Here is a 21,853-nt window from a genome sequence, read left to right on the forward strand (position 1 = left end):
AATGAGACGTCTTCAGCTCTCAGCTCGTCCTCTGTGGCTCTGACTGTGTGTGAAAGAGCTGCTATCTCTCTGCTCAGAGCCTCCATCTTCTCCTTCATCCTCTGACTCTTCTGCTCCTCTTCCTCCCTCAGTGCAGCCATCCTGGCCTCCTCTTCCTCTTCTAGAAACTGGTGAAGCTTCTTAAACTGCTCCTTAATCTGCCTCTTTGTGTGTCGGGCCTGGACCTTAATGTGTTCTGCTGTTTGACCAAACTTCACTTGAACTTCTTCAAAACCCTTTAACTTCTTCTTTAAGGGCTCCAGAGTTTCCTCAAGTTCCTTCTTGAGGTCTGAAGAAGCTTCATCGATGGGTTTGATTCTATGGTTGGTGTGTGTTTCTGAATCTCTGCAGACCTCGGTACAGACCGGGCAGTAGAGATCCTCCTCTGGTCTGGAAGCCATTTAGTCTGTGAGTGAAGCTGAAAACACAGCAGACAGGAAGTAGAGTCAGTCATGGCTCCCCTCCCTCCTCTACTGACTTGACTGAATACCCAGGGGGCAAAGCAAAAAAACAGACACAGAGCGTTGTAAAAGGTTTGACACCAGAAATGATATCTAGGAACTTCAAGGATTAAAACCTGGGTGGACAACCCGGTCAACTAGCTGCTGGAAAGCTACAGGGGCCAAAACCCCTTTCTTGGGTAATTTTCCTGGTGAAATTATGTAAATGCAAATATTTAGGTACTACAATGGCATAAATAGTCATACAACTATAACATTTGGCAGAGAGTATCTTGACACATAGGGGGAGGCATGAAACAAAGATTCTGGGGTTTGTTGCAACTCAATTTTAAGATATCACCCTCAACATCCCAAAAAAGAAAGCCTAACATGTATAGAAAACTTCCTTAATTCATAAGCTTCCATTTGAGTCCAAGATAGCCTTTCTACTAGCTACTGGAAAGCTACAGGCTGTCTCCAAACAATGCAACACCTATTGTGAAAAACTACATGTTAACTGGTCTGATCAGAAACCATTCTATTTCTGGTCTCCCCAAAGTGAACAGATAGATAGAGAAGACCGTCGGCCACAGCAAGTGGGGCTTCTGAGATAGAAAGGCTATCTTGGACTCAAATGGAAGCTTATGAATAAAGGGAATTTTCTATGTACATGTCAGGCATAAATATTCTCCATAAAGTGCTGAAAAATCATAATTTTCATGAGAATTTGTCAGGCGAACAGTACTTTGTTTTTTGTCTTTTTTGGGATGTTGAGGGTGATATCTTAAAATTGAGTTGCAACAAACCCCAGAATCTTTTTTTCATGCCTCTCCCTATGTGTCAAGATACTCTCTGCCAAATTCTAGAGTTGTATGACTATTTATGCCATTGTAGTACCTAAATATTTGCATTTACATACTCTTGCCAGCAAAATTACCCAAGAAGAGGGGTTTTAGCCCCTGTAGCTTTCCAGCAGCTAGTTGACCGGGTTGTCCACCCAGGTTTTAATCCTTGAAGTTCCTAGATATAATTTCTGGTGTCAAACCTTTTACAACACTCCGTGTCTGTTTTCCAAAAAACTGGGATTTTGCCCCCTGGGTAGAAGTTTACTGTGACTCTGAGTCCAGGTTTTAGTCAAACTCACCTTCAGTGTGTGGAGTGTCAGCAGGTTGAAGCAGCGGTGTTGTAGCTGGACTCACTCACAGGAAGTTGTTGGTTTGGTCTGAAGCTGAATCTGATCGTCTCTTCTTCAGTCTGCGTCTCTGGGACTGACAAAGTCCACTGCACTGTTTCCTGGTTTATCTCAGGTGAGTCATGTGAGGGGGCGGAGCTTTGAAAAGTGACTGAATGAAGAACAGGTTAGTCCAGGTGAATGTAGAGGAGCAGTTCTGGGCACATGCCTCATATTGAAAAGGACCTTTTTGTGTGTTTTTTGATAAATAAATAAATTACTGTTGTGCATAGGGAAGTAAGAAACAAAGGTTATCTACTGTACTACACATTTACCTTGTAAAACCGTGTCATGTGTGTGTGGGAGTTAAGACATATAAACTCATGCACATTAATAACCCAAGCTCTGACAGCTTTGAAACTTGATATAATTGTGGTCAGCAAGTTGCTTTACTTGTTAGAAAAACTTGGGTGTGAATATCTTGATGGGTGTGACATATACCGACCTATATATACAGTATATAAAGAGATACACTTTTTTAGTTACTTTTACGTATTATTTTCATGTATTCTTTGTGTGGAAGGGAGCGACTGTTTAAAAGACAACAATAAAGAACATTGGTGGGGAAAATACAATAAAACCTCAGATTCCAGATGCTCATGTTATTTTATACATCCATATTTTGGGGAAATAAATTACACGTAATAATTGTGTGAAAGCAAAAGCCATTTTTGCTCGGGCAATAATTGTACCATCAAACTCTATCCCTAATGTATCTGTTCATATGTCATGCATTCAACATATTTGCCAAAAAAATAGCCCGGACCCAACCCATCGCTGAGCAGCTATAATCACTAGTTGAAGCCTTGTACCAAATTGTTAAACCACTTTGACCAACGACAACAGTAAAATGCTTCAGCACTGACATGATTGATAAGACAATACTTTCCTGATGATATATTCAGTAATATTCAGTGCAGTAGTTATACCTGTACAGAGAACTTCCTTCACCTCTGCTGCTAATGATAAAGAGAATGTGATGTTGTGTAGATGAGGAGACGTTAAAGACGGAGCTGAATATGAATCCAAGTCAAGACAACATTTTATTATGTTGATGAAAAACAGGAATAAATGAACATTCAGCTCTTGTGATGAAAAGACATGTTGATACATTTTAGATCATTTCATATGAACAGATACAAACTTTTCACACATGTAATCAAACAAGAATCACTTTCACTGTTTAAACATTTTATCATCTGAAGAAGAAGAATCAAATGTTAAGTAATGTATAATTTTTAAACTCATCACTCCACACAAAGTCATAAAAACAAATGTAATGTGAAATGACTCATAAAGATAAAAAAGAGTGACAATATTTTACACATGAAAAGTGTAATAATGAGGCAGCAGGAGGACAGGTGCAGTTTAACAGGTTCAATTCACTGACTTTTCCCTTCAAGAAATAAACAACATAAATATAATCGTCCTCTTTATCTCTAACTGCTCTTCTCCACTGTCACTGACACCTTCACTGGTAACAGCTTCAATGGGAGTTTATCAAAAGTGTAAATGTATGGAAACATCTTCTGAGTGAAAGTGTGTGTGAAGGTGTGTATGTGTGTGTTAGTATCAGGATCAGAGAACGACAGTTTTCCTCTGTTCAAGTCCAGATTCACTCTGATCCTCTGGAACTTCTTCTGCTCTGGAAGATCAGTCCATGCTTGAGTTGATGGTGAATGTGCTGAGTATTTATCTACATAGAACGATAACCTCCATGATTCAGACAGTATGTTGTCTCCCTTCCTCTGCACAGACTCTGGTAACACACCCAGTTCCCAATTTGTGTTGTCTCCAACCTGGACATCCCAGCTGTGAGTCCCTGAGTTAAAACCCTCAGAGCCCAGGACAGGGGGGTAAAAAGGAACATCAATCCTCTCTGGATTGTCAGGAAGCTGCTGTTCATCTCCTCGTCTCCCACTGGTCAGATCTTCAGACAGGATGAGTTCTGGATGAGCAGTGTTTGGGTCCAGAACCACAGGACTGTAGGAGACCATGTCCTTCATCTTGTTCCAGATGTTGAAGGTCAGGTTGCCCAGGTGTTTGGCCTGGTCTATCAGAGCTCCTGAGTCCAGCTGTGGATCCTCCAGCAGGGGTCGCTGCTGGACTCTTTCCACTGCAGCCTTGTAGTTGAGCAGGAATGAGACGTCTTCAGCTCTCAGCTCGTCCTCTGTGGCTCTGACTGTGTGTGAAAGAGCTGCTATCTCTCTGCTCAGAGCCTCCATCTTCTCCTTCATCCTCTGACTCTTCTGCTCCTCTTCCTCCCTCAGTGCAGCCATCCTGGCCTCCTCTTCCTCTTCTAGAAACTGGTGAAGCTTCTTAAACTGCTCCTTAATCTGCCTCTCTGTGTGTCGGGCCTGGACCTTAATGTGTTCTGCTGTTTGATCAAACTTCACTTGAACTTCTTCAAAACCCTTTAACTTCTTCTTTAAGGGCTCCAGAGTTTCCTCAAGTTCCTTCTTGAGTTGTGAAGCAGCTTCATCGATGGGTCTGATTCTGTGTTTGGTGTGTTTGTCTGAATCTCTGCAGATGAGACACACTGGCTGCTGATGGTCCAGACAGAAGAGTTTGAGTTTCTCAGAGTGCAGACTGCAGAGATCCTCTGAAGATCTCTGCTCTCTCTGCTGTAAGAAGCTCTCACACAGGTTCTTCAACACCAGGTTAACAGGTGGTTGTTCTCTTGAAGATCTTCTCTTACAAACTGGACACAGTGGATCTTGTTTCTCTCTCCACCAGCTCTTCAGACAGTTTTTACAGAAGCTGTGGCTGCAGGTCAGAAGAACAGGATCTCTGAAGACCTCCGTACAGACCGGACAGCAGAGATCCTCCTCTAGTCTGGAAGCCATTGAGTCTGTGAGTGAAGCTGAAAACACAGCAGACAGGAAGTAGAGTCAGTCATAGCTCCCCTCCCTCCTCTACTGACTTGACTGAAGTTTACTGAGACTCTGAGTCCAGGTTTTAGTCAAACTCACCTTCAGTGTGTGGAGAGTCAGCAGGTTGAAGCAGCAGTGTTGTAGCTGGACTCACTCACAGGAAGTTGTTGGTTTGGTCTGAAGCTGAATCTGATCGTCTCTTCTTCAGTCTGCGGCTCTGGGACTGAGGAGGAACAAACTGTTTCCTGGTTTATCTCAGGTGAGTCATATGAGCGGGCGGAGCTTTAAGAAGTGACTGAATGTTGAACAGGTCTGTGCAGGTGAATGTAGAGGAGCAGTTCTAGGCTCGTGCCTCCTATTGAAAAGGGCCTTTTCTTGTGTTTTTTAATGAATAAATATATTTCTGTTGTGCATAGGGATGTAAGAAAAAAAGTTTATCTACTGTAAACATTTCCTTGTCATTCTGTGTCGTGTGTGTGGGAGTTAAAACATATAAACTCATGTAGATTAATAACACAAGCTCTGAAAGCTTTGAAATTTGACATAATTGTGGTCAGAACAATTGAACAATTGGAGTCAATGTAACAATGGCATATTTAAACATCGGTTATTCACTTGTGGAGCAAATCAATCATTTTTAAAAACAAATAACCAACATCTCCATGCTGTCTAGATGCAATACGTGTGTTTTTAGATTTTTGTCTTGATAACTGAATTTTTTTGGTTTCAAATCTGCCTGAACGACATTGATTGGCTTACTCAGTTTATGAAGCCACTGTTGAGTTGCCACTTGTCAATTAGCTCAGAGTGATAGACGATGGTCTTTGGTTGCAGAAGATGTGGGTTTGAGCTTCAACTGGTGCTAAATGAACATTATAATGTCAACTGTCTTGTCTTCCTATTCTCTTGTTTGTTGCTCAGAATTGTCTAAATTTGCCAAAACAATAGCCCGGACCCAACCCATCGCCTTGTACCAAGTTGTTAAACCACTTTGACCAACGACAACAGCAAAATGCTTCAGCACTGACATGATTGATCAGCCAATACTTTCCTGATGATATATTCAGTAATATTCAGTGCAGTACTTATATCTGTTCAGAGAACTTCCTCCACCTCAGCTGCTAATAATAAAGAGAATGGGATGTTGTGTAGATGCAGGAGACGTTAAAGAACGAAGCTGAATATGAATACAAGTCAGGACAACATTTTACTATGTTGATGAAAAACAGGAACAAATGTACATTCAGCTTTTGTGATGAACTGACATGAATACATTTTATCATTTCATATGAACAGATACAAACTTTTCACACATGTTATTAAACCAGAATCACTTTTACTGTTGGACATTTTATCATCTGGAGAAGAAGAATCAAATGTTAAGTAATGTACAATTTTTTAACTCATCACTCCACACAAAGTCATAATAACAAATGTAATGTGAAATGACTCATAAAGATAAAAAAAAGAGTGAAAATATTTTACACATGAAAAGTAGATAAAAAGGAAAAGTGTAATAATGAAGCAGCAGGAGGACAGGTGCAGTTTAACAGGTTCAATTCTATTATTTTATTTAATTTATTTAAGGTTTAAAGGACAATTCCGGTCGAATTCAACACGGGGGTGTATTTTCATATCATTTTAGGTCTAAAAGAATGAATCTGAAGATTTTCAGTTTAATCGCTCCTGTTTTGCGGTAGCTGCGTATGTCCGCGCATCGCCACGGCAGCAATGAATGGGAGTGGATGTAAGTTCCGCTGTTTAGGCTGTTTCCAGCCCTCAAAGCCGCAATTTTTTTCCACAGACAGCGTCAGATGGCTACTCAAACATGCACCGAGAAGTTTATTTACTTCAAGCAAGCCGACATGTTTGTAAAACTAGATCTAATTCAAAGTCTCCCGGAGTCTCGCGCGAGACCCAGTTGCCGTGCGCGGTGTGTTCAGGAGCAGTGGGAAAAGCTACCGTTGTGTCATAAACACAGGAATATCAACTCTTGACTTGCTTCAAGTAAAAAAAACTTCTCGGCGCATGTTTGATTAGCCACCTGACGCTGTCTGTGGAAAAAAATGTACACTTCAAGCAAGTAAAGAGTTGATATTCCTGTGTTTATGACACAAGCGGTAGCTCCTACTGCGCCTGAATACACCAGCACTGCAACTTCGGGCTCGCGCGAGACTCCGGGAGACTTTGAATTAGATCTAGTTTTACAAACATGTCGACTTGCTTGAAGTAAATAAACTTCTCGGTGCATGTTTGAGTAGCCATCTAACTCTGTCTGTGGAAAAAAATTGCGGCTTTGAGGGCTGTAAACAGCCTAAACAGCGGAACTTACATCCACTCCCATTCATTGCTGCCGTGGCGATGCGCGGACAGACGCAACAACCGCAAAACAGGAGCGATTAAACTGAAAATCTTCAGATTCATTCTTTTAGACCTAAAATGATATGAAAATACACCCCCGTGTTGAATTCGACCGGAATTGTCCTTTAAGAATCAGGGACTACGGAAGCCGAGAACGGCCAGGTCCGTATACATTTTTTTTATTACCGTTTTCTCGTGATAACGACTTATTATTTCGTTATCTCGAGATAACAAAGTCCGTTTTCTCGTGATAACGAATTAATTTATTTCGTTATCTCGAGATAACAAAGACCGTTTTCTCGTGATAACGAAATAATCATAGAATGTGTCGTTGACATGGTTGCCTAGCAACAGAAGGCTACTGTTCAGCTCGAGCATGGGGCAGTTAACTTTTCTACTCTAGCCTACTCACTGGTGTGATTATTGTCCACACCAGCTGTCAACAATAACTTACCAGTAAGTTACACGTTAGTTTGTATAACGTCACTGTGCTGGGTTTATTTAAGGGGCTACCGGCCGGTGGTCCCATCTATCCTGTTTCAGCTAAGCTAACGTTAGCTACTGGCTGCTGCTGCTGTCAGAAATCACAACCTTATCTCCAACCATCAGACACCTGTTGCCTGCGACCACTGACATGTAGGCTAATGTTAATTTGGCAAGACAGCAGTGTTCATGAGCTTTATCTGAGCAGCAACTAGCTAACATTACCTTAGCTGAAGCTGCCATAACGTAGTCAACTCTCATGTGTTTATGCTAACCTGTAGCCCAGCTCAGTAAACAAACTAACGTTAAGTGTAACTTACCGGTACTTCATTGTTGACAGCTCCTCAGAGCAGACTAACGTTAGTGGCAGCTCTTGAAGGCTGAAATCAGGATGATGTGATCACATTAATCAGCTCACTGATTTGAGTTCTACACATGGTTTTGGGCAATTATCCCACGAAAAACATCTCTTCTGTTACGTTAGATCTGTAGATGTGTAGTGTTTCCAACAGACTCGCTTTAGTAGCCTCCTGCTACGAACATACAGCGGCTAACCAGCTGCTACCATGGATGTATTATATAAACCGTCTTTGATTATATTAACCCCGTAAACAGAAGCGATTGCACCGGGGAAACATGTTGCTAGGCAACCATGTCAACGACACATTCTATGATTATTTCGTTATCACGAGAAAACGGTCTTTGTTATCTCGAGATAACGAAATAAATTAATTCGTTATCACGAGAAAACGGACTTTGTTATCTCGAGATAACGAAATAATAAGTCGTTATCACGAGAAAACGATAATAAAAAAAATATTATGGACGTGGCCGTTCTCGGCTTCCGTAAGGGACAATGCATGTTAATAAAAACATTTAAACAAACGTAAACATGCTAGAATTAGCCAAAAGGCTATTTTACATTGTCCCTGGACTGGTGTTAAAAGTCACCCGAGAAAAGAATAGAATAACGTAATTATTGACATACAAATAATACATTCAATGATTAGAAAACTAAATCTTAATAGTGGTTAAAAGACAGAACTAAGCAAAAGTCCATCCATACACAAACTAACAAACTCAACTCAAACAGTATAGGCGCTGCAGACAAAACAGCAACATTAAGCAGCAGCAGCAACATCAACATCAACAAAACAAAATAAAACAAAACAAATACACAAGGCACAATAACAAACTAGCAGGTCACAAACAAGCAAAACATAAACACTAATCACACTAAAAACCATGCACAAAAAGCAACAGCAACACTAGACGACCAATACACTGACAGAAAACATGACGGCCATCAGAGGGCAGCAAGTGTGGGGGAAAAAAAACAGGATTTAATGTTCACAGCCTTGACCACTAACCAGCCACTTTAAAAAAAAAAAAAAAAAAAGACTTTTCCCTTAAAACATTAAGCAACATGATAAATATGATCGTCCTCTTTATCTCTAACTGCTCTGCTCCACTCTCACTGACACCTTCACTGGTAACAGCTTCAATGGGATGTTCTTACTAGTGTTAACGTATGGAAACATCTTCTGAGTGAAAGTTTGTGTGAAGGTGTGTATGTGTGTGTTAGTATTAGGATCAGAGAACGACAGTTTTCCTCTGTTCAAGTCCAGATTCACTCTGATCCTCTGGAACTTCTTCTGCTCTGGGAGAACAGTCCATAGAGTTGATGGTGAATATGCTGAGTATTTATCTCCATCGAACCATAACATCCATAATCCATACAACATCTCGTCTCCCTTCCTCTGCACAGACTCTGTTAACACACCCAGTCCCCATTGTGTATTGTCTCCAACCTGGACATCCCAGCTGTGAGTCCCTGAGTTAAAACCCTCAGAGCCCAGGACCGACCAAGTATCAATCCTCTCTGGATTGTCAGGAAGCTGCTGTTTGTCTCCTGCTCTCACACTGGTCAGATCTTCAGACAGGATGAGTCCTGGACCAGCAGTGTTTGGATCCAGAACCACAGGACTGTAGGAGACCATGTCCTTCATCTTGTTCCAGATGTTGAAGGTCAGGTTGCCCAGGTGTTTGGCCTGGTCTATCAGAGCTCCTGAGTCCAGCTGTGGATCCTCCAGCAGGGGGCGCTGCTGGACTCTTTCCACTGCAGCCTTGTAGTTGAGCAGGAATGAGACGTCTTCAGCTCTCAGCTCGTCCTCTGTGGCTCTGACTGTGTGTGAAAGAGCTGCTATCTCTCTGCTCAGAGCCTCCATCTTCTCCTTCATCCTCTGACTCTTCTGCTCCTCTTCCTCCCTCAGTGCAGCCATCCTGGCCTCCTCTTCCTCTTCTAGAAACTGGTGAAGCTTCTTAAACTGCTCCTTAATCTGCCTCTCTGTGTGTCGGGCCTGGACCTTAATGTGTTCTGCTGTTTGATCAAACTTCACTTGAACATCTTCAAAACCCTTTAACTTCTTCTTTAAGGGCTTCAGAGTTTCCTCAAGTTCCTTCTTGAGTTGTGAAGCAGCTTCATCGATGGGACTGATTCGGTGGTTTTTGTGTGTTTGTGAATGCAGACAGATGAGACACACTGGCTGCTGATGGTCCAGACAGAAGAGTTTGAGTTTCTCAGAGTGCAGACTGCAGAGAGCCTCTGAAGATCTCTGCTCTCTCTGCTGTAAGAAGCTCTCACACAGGTTCTTCAACGCCAGGTTATTAGGTGGATGTTCTCTTGAAGATCTTCTCTTACAAACTGGACACAGTGGATCTTGTTTCTCCTTCCACCAGCTCTTCAGACAGTCTTTACAGAAGCTGTGGCTGCAGGACAGAACGACAGGATCTCTGAAGACCTCCTTACAGACCGAACAGTAGAAATCCTCCTCTGGTCTGGAAGCCATTTAGTCTGTGAGTGAAGCTGAAAACACAGCAGACAGGAAGTAGAGTCAGTCATGGCTCCCCTCCCTCCTCTACTGACTTGACTGAAGTTTACTGAGACTCTGAGTCCAGGTTTTAGTCAAACTCACCTTCAGTGTGTGGAGAGTCAGCAGGTTGAAGCAGCAGTGTTGTAGCTGGACTCACTCACAGGAAGTTGTTGGTTCGGTCTGAAGCTGAATCTGATCGTCTCTTCTCCAGTCTGCGGCTCTGGGACTGAAGAGGAACAAACTGTTTCCTGGTTTATCTCAGGTGAGTCATGTGAGGGGGGGGGGGGGCTTTAAGAAGTGACTGAATGTTGAACAGGTCTGTGCAGGTGAATGTAGAGGAGCAGTTCTAGGCTTGTGCCTCCTATTGAAAAGGGCCTTTTCGTGTGTTTTTTAATGAATAAATATATTTCTGTTGTGCATAGGGATGTAAGAAAAAAAGTTTATCTACTGTACACTTTTCCTTGTCATTCCGTGTCATGTGTGTGTGAGAGTTAAGACATAAATTCATGTAGATCAATAACACAAGCTCTGAAAGCTTTGAAACTTTACCTAATTGCAGTCAGAACAATTGAACAATTGGAGTCAATGCAACAATGGCATATTTAAACATCGGTTATTCACTTGTGGAGCAAATCAATCATTTTAAAAAAACAAATTACCAACATCTCCATGCTGTCTACAGTAGATGTAATATGTGTATTTTCAGATTTATGTCTTGATAACTGATTTTTTTTTCTTTTTGGTTTCAAATCTGACTGCACAACAGTGAACGTCTTACTGAATTTGTGAAGCCACTGTTGACTTGCCACTTGTCAATTAGCTCAGAGCGATAGACGATGGTCTTTGGTTGCAGAAGTTGTGGGTTTGAGCTTCAACTGGTGCTAAATGAACATTATAATGTCAACTGTCTTGTCTTCGTATTGTCTTGTTTGTTGCTCAGAATTGTCTAAATTTGCCAAAACAATAGCCCGGACCCAACCCATCGCCTTGTACCAAGTTGTTAAACCACTTTGACCAACGACAACAGCAAAATGCTTCAGCACTGACATGATTGATCAGCCAATACTTTCCTGATGATATATTCAGTAATATTCAGTGCAGTACTTATATCTGTTCAGAAAACTTCCTCCACCTCTGCTGCTAATGATAAAGAAAATCGGATGTTGTGTAGATGCAGGAGACGTTAAAGAACGAAGCTGAATATGAATCCAAGTCAAGACAACATTTTACTATGTTGATGAAAAACAGGAACAAATGTACATTCAGCTTTTGTGATGAACTGACATGTTAATACATTTTAGACAATTTCAAATGAACAATTAAAAACTTTTCACGTATGTAATTAAACCAGAATCACTTTTACTGTTTGATATTTTATCATCTGGAGAAGAAGAATTAAATGTTAACTCATCACTCCACACAAAGTCATAATAACAAATGTAATGTGAAATGACTCATAAAGATAAAAAAGAGTGAAAATATTTTACAAATGAAAAAAAGAAGATCAAAAGGAAAAGTGTAATAATGAGGCAGCAGGAGGACAGGTGCAGTTTAACAGGTTCAATTCAATGACTTTTCCCTTCAAGAAATAAACAACATGATAAATATGATCGTCCTCTTTATCTCTAACTGCTCTTCTCCACTGTCACTGACACCTTCACTGGTAACAACTTCACTGGGACTTTATCACTGATGTTAATGTATGGAAACATTTTCTGAGTGAAACTGTGTGTGAAGGTGTGTATGTGTGTGTTAGTATCAGGATCAGAGAACGACAGTTTTCCTCTGTTCAAGTCCAGATTCACTCTGATCCTCTGGTGCTTCTTCTGCTCTTGGAGATCAGTCCATGAAGTTGATGGTGACCATGCTCCGTATTTACCTACACTGAACCATATCATCCATAATCCAGACCATAAATTGTCTCCCTTCCTCTGCACAGACTCTGGTACCACACCCAGAGTCCATCCTGTATTGTCTCCAACCTGGACATCCCAGCTGTGAGTCCCTGAGTTAAAACCCTCAGAGCCCAGGACAGAGGGGTAAGAATCAAACCTCTCTGGATTGTCAGGAAGCTGCTGTTTGTCTCCTCGTCTCACACTGGTCAGATCTTCAGACAGGATGAGTCCTGGATGAGCAGTGTTTGTGTCCAGAACCGCAGGACTGTAGGAGACCATGTCCTTCATCTTGTTCCAGATGTTGAAGGTCAGGTTGCCCAGGTGTTTGGCCTGGTCTATCAGAGCTCCTGAGTCCAGCTGTGGATCCTCCAGCAGGGGGCGCTGCTGGACTCTTTCCACTGCAGCCTTGTAGTTGAGCAGGAATGAGACGTCTTCAGCTCTCAGCTCGTCCTCTGTGGCTCTGACTGTGTGTGAAAGAGCTGCTATCTCTCTGCTCAGAGCCTCCATCTTCTCCTTCATCCTCTGACTCTTCTGCTCCTCTTCCTCCCTCAGTGCAGCCATCCTGGCCTCCTCTTCCTCTTCTAGAAACTGGTGAAGCTTCTTAAACTGCTCCTTAATCTGCCTCTCTGTGTGTCGGGCCTGGACCTTAATGTGTTCTGCTGTTTGACCAAACTCCACTTGAACTTCTCCAGAACGCTTTAACTTCTTCTTTAAGGGCTTCAGAGTTTCCTCAAGTTCCTTCTTGAGTTGTGGAGCAGCTTCATCGATGGGTTTGATTCTGTGGTTGTTGTGTTTGTCTGAATCTCTGCAGATGAGACACACTGGATGCTGAAGGTCCAGACAGAAGAGTTTGAGTTTCTCAGAGTGCAGACTGCAGAGAGCCTCTGAAGATCTCTGCTCTCTCTGCTGTAAGAAGCTCTCACACAGGTTCTTCAACACCAGGTTAACAGGTGGATGTTCTCTTGAAGATCTTCTCATACAAACTGGACACAGTCGATCTTGTTTCTCTCTCCACCAGCTCTTCAGACAGGCTTTACAGAAGCTGTGGCTGCAGGACAGGAGAACAGGATCTCTGAAGACCTCCGTACAGACCGGACAGCAGAGATCCTCCTCTAATCTCGAAGCCATTTTGTCTGTGAGTGAAGCTGAAAACACAGCAGACAGGAAGTAGAGTCAGTCATGGCTCCCCTCCCTCCTCTACTGACTTGACTGAAGTTTACTGTGACTCTGAGTCCAGGTTTTAGTCAAACTCACCTTCAGTGTGTGGAGAGTCAGCAGGTTGAAGCAGCGGTGTTGTAGCTGGACTCACTCACAGGAAGTTGTTGGTTTGGTCTGAAGCTGAATCTGATCGTCTCTTCTTCAGTCTGCGTCTCTGGGACTGACCAATCCAATAAAGACTTTGTCCTCTCTGTTAATAACGACCTTGGTTTATCTTAGGTGAGTCATGTGAGGGGGCGGAGCTTTAAAAAGTGACTGAATGTTGAACAGGTCGGTCCAGGTGAATGTAGAGGAGCAGTTCTAGGCTCGTGCCTCATATTGAAAAGGGCCTTTTCGTGTGCTGTCGTGGTGTTATGCAGGATGTGCCAGTGGTGTTCCTGGGCTTTCCTTGGGCAGGGCAAGGGTGGCAGCCTCTCACTGTAAACCGGCTGGGGCTATTCCTGCGAGGACTGGCAGCCTGTTATAATACGAAGGGCGCTGTTAGTGACCGCATCAACCTTCTTGGAATGTGGGCATCTGCTCCAGGCTACAGAGAAGACGAGGGCTTGGGTAGAGATACGCAGTACCTTGGCAGAGGCACCCCAGGTTGTGCCAGCAAGGCGGCCAATAAGCGAGACCCTTGATGTTACTTTGGCCCTCACTTCTTCGATATGACGGCGTCCTGTCCAGGCGTACGCTGAGGTACTTCAGGGCCTGCTGGAACTCCAAACGGTTGTTGTCTGTGAAGACCTCAAGCTCCCCGTTGGCTTCCGTGTTATTGAGGAGGAATGCTGCCGACACTGTCTTCCCAGTGCTGAGCTGCAGGCGCCACTTGCCGAGGTAGGCAGCCAGTGTGACCCTGTCCTGGTCCTGGTCCTGGTACTGGTTCTGGTAGGCAGCCAGTGTGACCATGTCCTGGTTCTGGTCCTGGTTCTGGTTCTGGTCCTGGTCCTGGTTCTGGTAGGCAGCCAGTGTGACCATGTCCTGGTTCAGATCCTCTTCCACCGCCTTCACGTTGGTTGTTGTATCATGATACTTAGGTCGTCTGCAGACCCAGACCGTTTTGATGTTGTCTCCGGTAGCTCATAGATGTAGATATTAAAAAGCATCGGTGAAAGGACAGACCCGATGGCGGGACCTGTGTCCCTGCAGACGGGTTGGACAGATCAGCTCGGTTCTGGTCCTGGTTCTGGTCCTCTCTCTGGTCCTGGTTCTGGTTCTGGTTCTTCTGATGATCCTCTCTACTGTTCAGTTAGTGAACATCCATCCATCCAGTTCCTTCTTCTTACCCGGGTCCGGGTCGCAGGGGCAGCAGTCGGAGCAGGGACACCCAGACTTCCCTCTCCCCAGACTCTTCCTCCAGCTCTTCCAGGAGGATCCCAAGGCGTTCACGGGCCGACCGAGTGACATAGTCCCTCTAGCGTGTCCTGGGTTTTCCTCAGGGTCTTCTCATGCCCAGAACCATTTATCTGCACTGCTGTTCGAGTGGAAGAGAGTCCAGCGTAATGACACGTTTCTACCAGCAGGTGGCGCCAATAGACAACAACATCAGAACAGCAGGAGTGAAGCCACAGGTGGAGGAGGAACATGTAGCTCAGGTACAGACACACAACTGTATTTGTGTGTGTGTGTTAGTATAAAGTTCATGTTGACTGTCTGTTGCTTCTTGTGAACAAAGCGACACCTGCTGGTCAGGATGTGAAGTTATAAACACAAGCTAAACACAACAATATATGATTAATTAATTTAATATAGTTAAATTAATTATATTTTCTTCATTGAAGTCAGACTCTGAGTTTTTGTTTTAATTTGTTTAATGACAACAGAAAATATGATTTTATGAAAAACTCATTATTCATTAAATCAAATTGTTGAAACCTTTGGAGTCATTCAACTAAATGTGTTTAAATCTGATATTAATTACTTGTCCTTGTTTGCCTTCTCATGCAAAGTTCACGCACGCACGCACACACAAATGACATGTTAATACATTTTAGATAATTTCATATGAACAGATACAAACTTTATATGTAATTAAACAAGAATCACTTTTACTGTTTGACATTTTATCATCTGGAGAAGAAGAATCAAATGTTAAGTAATTTATCATTTTTAAACTCATCACTCCACACAAAGTCATAATAACAAATGTAATGTGCAAAGAATCATAAAGATAAAAAAGATTGAAAATATTTTACACATGAAAAATAGATCAAAATGAAAAGTGTAATAATGAGGCAGCAGGAGGACAGGTGCAGTTTAACAGGTTCAATTCAATGACTTTTCCCTTCAAGAAATAGACAACATTATAACTATGATCGTCCTCTTTATCTCTAACTGCTCTGCTCCACTGTCACTGACACCTTCACTGGTAACAGCTTCAATGGGAGGAGATCAAAAGACTGAATGTATGGAAAAATCTTCTCAATGAAAGTGTGTGTGAAGGTGTGTATGTGTGTGTTAGTATCAGGATCAGAGAACGACAGTTTTCCTCTGTTCAAGTCCAGATTCACTCTGATCCTCTGGAACTTCTTCTGCTCTGGGAGATCAGTCCATGGAGTTGATGGTGACTTTGCTGAGTATTCACGTCCATTGAAACATAACATCCATATTCCAAACCACATATTGTCTCCCCTTCTCTGCACAGACTCTGGTAACACACCCAGCCCCCACAATATACTGTCTCCAACCTGGACATCCCAGCTGTGAGTCCCTGAGTTAAAACCTTCAGAGCCCAGGACAGAGCAGAAATGATTAATCCTCTCTGGATTGTCAGGAAGCTGCTGTTTGTCTCCATGTCTCACACTGGTCAGATCTTCAGACAGGATGAGTCCTGGATGAGCAGTGTTTGTGTCCAGAACCACAGGACTGTAGGAGACCATGTCCTTCATCTTGTTCCAGATGTTGAAGCTCAGGTTGCCCAGGTGTTTGGCCTGGTCTATCAGAGCTCCTGAGTCCAGCTGTGGATCCTCCAGCAGGGGGCGCTGCTGAACTCTTTCCACTGCAGCCTTGTAGTTGAGCAGGAATGAGACGTCTTCAGCTCTCAGCTCGTCCTCTGTGGCTCTGACTGTGTGTGAAAGAGCTGCTATCTCTCTGCTCAGAGCCTCCATCTTCTCCTTCATCCTCTGACTCTTCTGCTCCTCTTCCTCCCTCAGTACAGCCATCCTGGCCTCCTCTTCCTCTTCTAGAAACTGGTGAAGCTTCTTAAACTGCTCCTTAATCTGCCTCTCTGTGTGTCGGGCCTGGACCTTAATGTGTTCTGCTGTTTGACCAAACTTCACTTGAACTTCTTCAAAACCCTTTAACTTCTTCTTCAAGGGCTCCAGAGTTTCCTCAAGTTCCTTCTTGAGTTGTGAAGCAGCTTCATCGATGGGTTTGATTCTGTGGTTTTTGTGTGTGTCTGAATGGAGACAGACGAGACAGATTGGCTGCTGATGGTCCGGACAGAAGAGTTTGAGTTTCTCAGAGTGCAGACTGCAGAGAGCCTCTGAAGATCTCTGCTCTCTCTGCTGTAAGAAGCTCTCACACAGGTTCTTCAACGCCAAGTTACAAGGTGGTCGGTCTCTTGAAGATCTTCTCTTACAAACTGGACACACTCGATCTTGATTCTGTCTCCACCAGCTCTTCAGACAGTCTTTACAGAAGCTGTGGCTGCAGGACAGAAGAACAGGATCTCTGAAGACCTCCGTACAGACCGGACAGCAGAGATCCTCCTCTGGTCTGGAAGCCATTTAGTCTGTGAGTGAAGCTGAAAACACAGCAGACAGGAAGTAGAGTCAGTCATGGCTCCCCTCCCTCCTCTACTGACTTGACTGAAGTTTACTGTGACTCTGAGTCCAGGTTTTAGTCAAACTCACCTTCAGTGTGTGGAGTGTCAGCAGGTTGAAGCAGCAGTGTTGTAGCTGGTCTCATTCACAGGAAGTTGTTGGTTCGGTCTGAAGCTGAATCTGATCGTCTCTTCTTCAGTCTGCGTCTCTGTGACTGACAGAGTCCAATGCAGTGTGTCCTGGTTTGTCTCAGGTGAGTCAGGTGAGGGGGCGGAGCTTTGAAAAGTGACTGAATGTTGAACAGGTTAGTCCAGGTGAATGTAGAGGAACAGTTATAGGCACATGCCTCATATTGAAAAGAGCCTTTTCGTAAATTACTGTTGTGCATGTAAGAAACAAAGTTTATCTACTGTACACATTTCCTTGTAAAACTGTGTCATGTGTGTGTTGGAGTAAAGACATAAACTCATGTAGACTAATAACACAAGCTCTGACAGCTTTGAAACTTAATATAATTGTGGTCAGAAAGTTGCTTTACTTGTTAGAAAAATGTGGGTGTGAATATCTTGATGTGTGTAACATATAGAGACCTATAGAGAGATACACATTTTTAGTCACTTTTACTTTATTTTCATGTATTTTTGTGTGGAAGGGAGCAATTGTTTAATAAGCAAAAATAAAGAATTTTGTGGGGAAAATAAAACCTCAGATTCCAAATGCTCATGTAATTTTATATCCATATCATAGGGAAATAAATTACACGCAATAATTGCGTGAAAGCAAAAGCCATTTTTGCTTAGGCAATAATTGTACCATCAAACTCTATCTCTGTATCCGTAAAGGGATATTCCGGCGTAAATTTAACCCATGGTCCAACGCACTGTGACACTGAGCAAGACCCCCCCTTGAGAGATGAAGTCTGCTAACCGCTACCTTCTCTAGTTGTAGCAATTTTAGCAATGACTGCATCATAACAAACAGCGCAGTCTATTGATCCACGCGCAACCGATCAAAAAGCCACTTATAGTCACAAATAAAACTCAGAACAGCACCAAACGTCATCAACAGTACAAACAGGGTCCCAGCACATAATATGAGGCATTAAACATCTGTTAGCTTAGCCTGGTTTCTATTGAAAAGAGAGGACAACAACTCACCTCTCCTCTAGTTATACGCTATGCAGCAACTTTTCGCGTCCAGCATAGAGTCCAGGCACTGACAACACACGTCCGAGTCCGACTGGTAGCACAAACATCTGGTTTCAGACTGACCACTTGATTCCCCCAGGTCCAGCACATAAACTCCACTGGCAGCTGCCCCTCTTTCACTTTTCTCCTCCATTTCCTTCAGTTTGTCTTCAGTAAACTCGGTCTCAAACTGATAGGGGCGCCCATCGAAATGAAACCAGTCGTTGTTATTCTCAGACTCCATAAACTCAGCCGTGTTGTCCCTACTGTGATGTCTGCTTAAGGCTTGTTCGAGATCCGGCAACGAACGTCGTCCTGATCGCACGTGTGACGTTGCGTCTAATCTCGCGCTTGTTTACGTGATTCTCTCTCGCAAATATCTAAAGTTATTAGAAACGCCCAATTTCGTTAATTTCCCTGTGAACACTCGATAATAACTTTTATAAACTGATAGGCAAGATACATAGGAACTTTGGCTGCATTATATGGAGTTGTACACACATTTTCATCCTTGAGCTGCGGGACTCTACTTCACTCGGTAATCGCCTCCACGCCAGCTGACTACCTGAAACCATGGCAGTAACAAGCAGACATCACAGAAGGGACAACACGGCTGAGTTTATGGAGTTTGAGAACAACAACGACTGGTTTAATTTCGATGGGCGCCCCTATCAGTTTGAGACCGAGTTTACTGCTGAAGGAAATGGAGGATAAGAGTGACAGAGGGAGAGCTACCGGTGGAGTCTATGTGCTGGAAATGGAGGAGAAAAGTGAAAGAAGTAGAGAGCCGGTGGAATCTATGTGCTGGACCTGGGGGAATCAAGTGCTCAGTGTGGTCCTGCCAGTTAAACCAGATGTTTGTGCTGCCAGTCGGACTCCAACGTGTGTTGTCAGTGTCTGGACAGTATGCTGGACACGGACTGGATGCTGCATAGCGTATAACTGGAGGAGAGTGGGTTAGTTGTTTTTGTCTCTTTTCAGTAGAAACCAGGCAAAGCTAACAGATGTTTGATGCCTCGTATTATGGGCTGGGACCCTGTTTGTACTGTTGATGATGTTTGGTGCTGTTCTGAGCATTATTTGTGGCTATAAGTGGCTTTTTGATCAGTTGCACGTGGATCAATAGACTGCGCTGTTTGTTATGGGGCGGTCATTGCTAAAGTTGCGGGAAGCATACATCAGTCCGACTGCCCAAAAGTCCGACGGCTCATTTCTCCGACTACCCATATTCTACAGTGTTAAGGTTAGGTTTAGGGTAAGGTTAAGGGTTAGGGCTAATTAATTCAGAGAAGTGAGAGGTCAGACTATTGGACGCAAAAATAAAGAAATGTATGGTCGGAGAAATGGGTAGTCGGACAGACGTCATGCGCCCAAAGTTGCTACAACTAGAGAAGCTAGCGGGTAGCAGACTTCATCTCTCGATGGGGGGTCCAGCTCGGTGTCACGGTGCGTTGGACCATGGGTTAAACTTACGCCGGAATATCATGTATCTGTTCATATGTAATGCATCAACATATTCCTGTCAGGTGACCTAAATTTGCCAAAAAAATAGCCTGGACCCGACCTATTGCTGTGCAGCAGCTAGTTGAACCATATACCAAGTTGTTAAACCACTTTGACCAATGACAACAGTAAAATGCTGCTTCAGCACTGACATGATCAGCCAATACTTTCCTGATGATATATTTAAGCAATATCACATGAGAGGGAGTGCTGTTGTACTGTATATCAGCACAGGTGTGATTCAGTCGTAGGGTTAGGATAGAAGAAGAATCAAATGTTAAGTGTAGCCTGGCTAAATTGAACCAGCACAGGACACAAAAATATCTTCTGGGGTCTTTAATTCTGAACAGAAGAATATGGTGTTCAAATAAGACAAATGATGTAAGTTTAAAACTCAACTGGCTGTTAGTCTTCAGCTGATCTACAGTACTAGTAGAAACAAAAATCAGCGACACCACACTGTGCCTGGCACACGGGACGCTTACTGTAACTCTGTCTAGTCTGCTATAATCACTGGACAATGTCCGTAAACCTTAAGTAATTATCCTATTACAAAAGAGTGCAAAAGTAAACAATATAGACTAGCACCAAAGAGTACAAAACGTGTCTTCTTAAAGGACAATTCCAGGCGAATTCAACTCAGGGGTGTATTTTCATATCATTTTAGGTCTAAAAGAATGAATCTAAAGATTTTCAGTTTAATCGCTCCTGTTTTGCGGTAGTTGCGTATGTCCACGCATCGCCACGGCAGCAATGAATGGGAGTGGATGTAAGTTCCGCTGTTTAGGCTGTGTACAGCCCTCAATGCCGCATTTTTTTTCCACAGGCAGCATCAGATGGCTACTCAAACATGCACCGAGAAGTTTATTTACTTCAAGCAAGCCGACATGTTTGTAAAAGTCGATCTAATTCAAAGTCTCCCGGAGTCTCGCGCGAGACCCAGTTGCCGTGCTCGGTGTGTTCAGGAGCAGTGGGAAAAGCTACCGTTTGTGTCATAAACACAGGAATATCAACTCTTTACTTGCTTCAAGTAAAAAAAACTTCTCGGCGCATCTTTGAGTAGCCATCTGACGCTGTATGTGGAAAAAAATGTACACTTAAAGCAAGTAAAGAGTTGATATTCCTGTGTTTATGACACAAGCGGTAGCTCCTACTGCGCCTGAATACACCAGCACTGCAACTTCGGGCTCGCGCGAGACTCCGGGAGACTTTGAATTAGATCGACTTTTACAAACATGTCGGCTTGCTTGAAGTAAATAAACTTCTCGGTGCATGTTTGAGTCTCCATCTGACGCTGTCTGTGGAAAAAAAATGCGGCTTTGAGGGATGTAAACAGCCTAAACAGCGGAACTTACATCCACTCCCATTCATTGCTGCCGTGGCGATGTGGGGACAGACGCAACTACCGCAAAACAGGAGCGATTAAACTGAAAATCTTCAGATTCATTCTTTTAGACCTAAAATGATATGAAAATACACCCCTGAGTTGAATTCGCCTGGAATTGTCCTTTAAGGTTCAGTACAAAAGAAATAAAAATAATAAATCTACAGACTGCTATCAGAGTGTACAAAAATGTCCTTATAAGCAACAATAGAGTGCAAAGAATTAACTACAGTGGCTCGACCCTAGAACACAAAGAGCCCACAAATTCACATTAAACACTCTTACATTCACAGGTCAAAACATCACAACGAATGTGCAGTATTGTAATACATAACGTTACTGACTTGTGCATTTTTCCGTAGGCCTAGCACAAACAGCACTGACGACGGCCTGCTACACGACAACCGTTGGGTCTCTCTCGTCGTCCGTTTGCCTGCCAACCACTAACACATACGCCCACATAAACAATAAACATTTCAGTCTGTAAACATGCATTACTCTTAAATATATCCCTTAGATACTTCATGCAAACAGACACATTTATATCATATTTACCCTCATTAACCTCGGAAAACCGTAGTGTGGTTGCACCGCTGCAGGCAAGATGGCGACCTCCGGTA

General features: G+C 43.1%; 2 protein-coding genes across 2 annotated transcripts; both read right to left on the reverse strand.

Annotated features, from left to right (window-relative positions):
- Nucleotides 1-3,074: 3,074 nt before the first annotated feature.
- Nucleotides 3,075-4,556, reverse strand: LOC146976862 (E3 ubiquitin-protein ligase TRIM39-like). Its single transcript, XM_085792632.1, has one exon. The coding sequence runs from the start codon at nt 4,554-4,556 to the stop codon at nt 3,150-3,152; it is 1,407 nt and encodes a 468-aa protein (XP_085648758.1). The 3' UTR covers nt 3,075-3,149.
- Nucleotides 4,557-11,925: 7,369 nt separating this feature from the next.
- LOC146976863 (nuclear factor 7, brain-like) lies at nt 11,926-13,323 on the reverse strand. Its single transcript, XM_085792634.1, has one exon. The coding sequence runs from the start codon at nt 13,321-13,323 to the stop codon at nt 11,926-11,928; it is 1,398 nt and encodes a 465-aa protein (XP_085648760.1).
- Between the last annotated feature and the right edge of the window lie 8,530 nt (nt 13,324-21,853).

This window comes from Trachurus japonicus, chromosome 12 (genome assembly GCF_045865225.1).
Source record: "Trachurus japonicus isolate A0001 chromosome 12, Traja_1.0".
Taxonomy (NCBI): Eukaryota; Metazoa; Chordata; class Actinopteri; order Carangiformes; family Carangidae; genus Trachurus; species Trachurus japonicus.

What these genes read in the sequence shown, in the direction of transcription:
- LOC146976862 (XM_085792632.1), bottom strand. Translation starts at nt 4,556, where the DNA reads ATGGCTTCCAGACTAGAGGAGGATCTCTGCTGTCCGGTCTGTACGGAG.
- LOC146976863 (XM_085792634.1), bottom strand. Translation starts at nt 13,323, where the DNA reads ATGGCTTCGAGATTAGAGGAGGATCTCTGCTGTCCGGTCTGTACGGAG.